The sequence below is a fragment of the Punica granatum genome, chromosome 5 (assembly GCF_007655135.1).
Source record: "Punica granatum isolate Tunisia-2019 chromosome 5, ASM765513v2, whole genome shotgun sequence".
In the NCBI taxonomy this organism is placed as follows: domain Eukaryota; kingdom Viridiplantae; phylum Streptophyta; class Magnoliopsida; order Myrtales; family Lythraceae; genus Punica; species Punica granatum.
This window is the reverse complement of record NC_045131.1, coordinates 15,706,171-15,708,059: the sequence shown is the minus strand read 5'-3', so window position 1 is coordinate 15,708,059 and position 1,889 is coordinate 15,706,171. Positions and strand designations below refer to the sequence as shown.

Here is a 1,889-nt window from a genome sequence, read left to right as displayed (position 1 = left end):
GTGATCAGTAGGCAAACTGCACCGTTAATAGGCGAATTTTACATGTAGTATAAATATTCAAAACTCACTAAAAGTATTTCGGAGCCAAATAAACCAATAACCAAATAGAGATTAGTTTCAGTTAATTAATTGAAAATATTTCGTATTTCACAAAAAAGGTGAGACAGTCGCATTCTCTTTTCATCCCCTCTCTCTCTCCCGAACATTATTTTCCTCTCACTTGCAAATGCCATGGAAGCTAGAAGAAGACAAACCACAACCATAACGTAGTAGCACATTTTTACTCAGTAGGGTCGGTCACATAGTCCTACAGCCCTGCAAAACTCCTTCGTTTGTATATAGCTGTCAAATAAAGATTTAACTTCTAAGGAAATTTAGCCAACGAATTTCATAGAATGATTTAAGTTCGACTTTTGTAAAGATCACTTATAGTTCAGCGAAGGATTACTATTGTATGTGCAATTATATGCATAAACAGTATAATTAAACTCTCTGTGGATTACTGAACAAAATAAAAATGTCTCTCTATGATCCAGCATAGTCAAATGTGCACAAGCATATCCCGATTCTATAACTTCCCAAGCATTGTGAATCTTTCCAGCCTCAAATTTACATTCAACATCGATTTATCACAAGAAACAGGACTTTTCCTTGTTTTTCCACCCCAAAACTTAACCAAGCTGAACAGATCAGAGAGTGCATTAGGACTAATAATCATTTATATATATATATATATATGCTGCTGTACTAATTAATACCCTGAAAGAAGGCAGCACAAAAACCTGGAATATTATATATTAGCCTATGGGCATCCTAAGCGAAGTTCCAAATCTATATAATCATCATTTGGACCGCTAAGAAGATCCATCTCCATGTTATTATTAGAATACTTGTACCTTTCCCCCATTTCTTGAACCCTAATCGAAGCTTCACTCCTCAACTTCGGTTTTGACTCCGTAGCTCCTGATCTCAAAGAGGAAAGCAGGTTTTGATCTGCAGCCTTTACTTCCTTCAGAGAACCCAATGCTGATGAAGGAGCTAGAGTAGGACAAGACATTGATGAGCAACTAGTGATCAAGAGGGGAGTGGCTGAGGAAGCGACATAAGGGTTAGGGTTAGGCTTATGGTTCGAGGTGGGGCTAGGGTTAGTACTGCTCAGGGAGAGAACCGGGTACTGATGAAAATCCTCCATGGGGGATGACTGCCGGAGACGTGCCCGGTCTCTCCTATGAACGTTCATGTGGCCTCCGAGGGCTTGGGCAGATCGGAACTCCCGCTTGCAGAAGCTGCAGGAGTAAGATCTCGGGGGCCATGAGATTCCACAGAGATAGTTATCTTCCGATCTACCGTAGGTGTGAGTGCTGCCATAGTTGTTGTTCCATGGATTTTTCGACGAGCACAGCCGGGGATGGTGGAGGTGGCTATGCGAGGAGTTGTTGCCGGCGCAGTGGTCCTTCAGGGTTTTGCTCAAACTGTTGTTTCTCTCCATACATTCAATCTTCTTGGGGGACTAACTGAACTGGGAAGAGATGAACAACAATGAAAAGTTATATAATAATGTGGAGAAAGAGAGAGAGAGATGTAATGGGAAGAGGAGGAATATTATTATTTTGGAAGAGAAATGGGGTGTGGGTATGATGGAAGCTAAATACAAAAATATTGGGTACATCACTTTCAGGGTTCCACATCATTCGCATATGAAATTATCTTTGTCAGGTTTTATCTACCGGTCCTCGTGACCCTTTTTATTTATTAACAGAACATGCTGCTTATTTTTAATACAGTATTATTACCAGGTGAATATACTTATTCTACATGTTCGAAGTAGTAAATTGTTTATTCATATATCTACTGAAGTTGTATACTAATATACCTTTGCTCATATATAT

At 39.6% G+C, this 1,889-nt stretch overlaps 1 protein-coding gene across 1 annotated transcript; it reads right to left on the bottom strand.

The window, feature by feature from the left end:
* Positions 1 to 480: 480 nt before the first annotated feature.
* LOC116207157 (transcriptional regulator SUPERMAN-like) lies at positions 481 to 1,643 on the bottom strand. Its single transcript, XM_031540026.1, has one exon. The coding sequence runs from the start codon at positions 1,487 to 1,489 to the stop codon at positions 803 to 805; it is 687 nt and encodes a 228-aa protein (XP_031395886.1). The 5' UTR covers positions 1,490 to 1,643; the 3' UTR covers positions 481 to 802.
* Between the last annotated feature and the right edge of the window lie 246 nt (positions 1,644 to 1,889).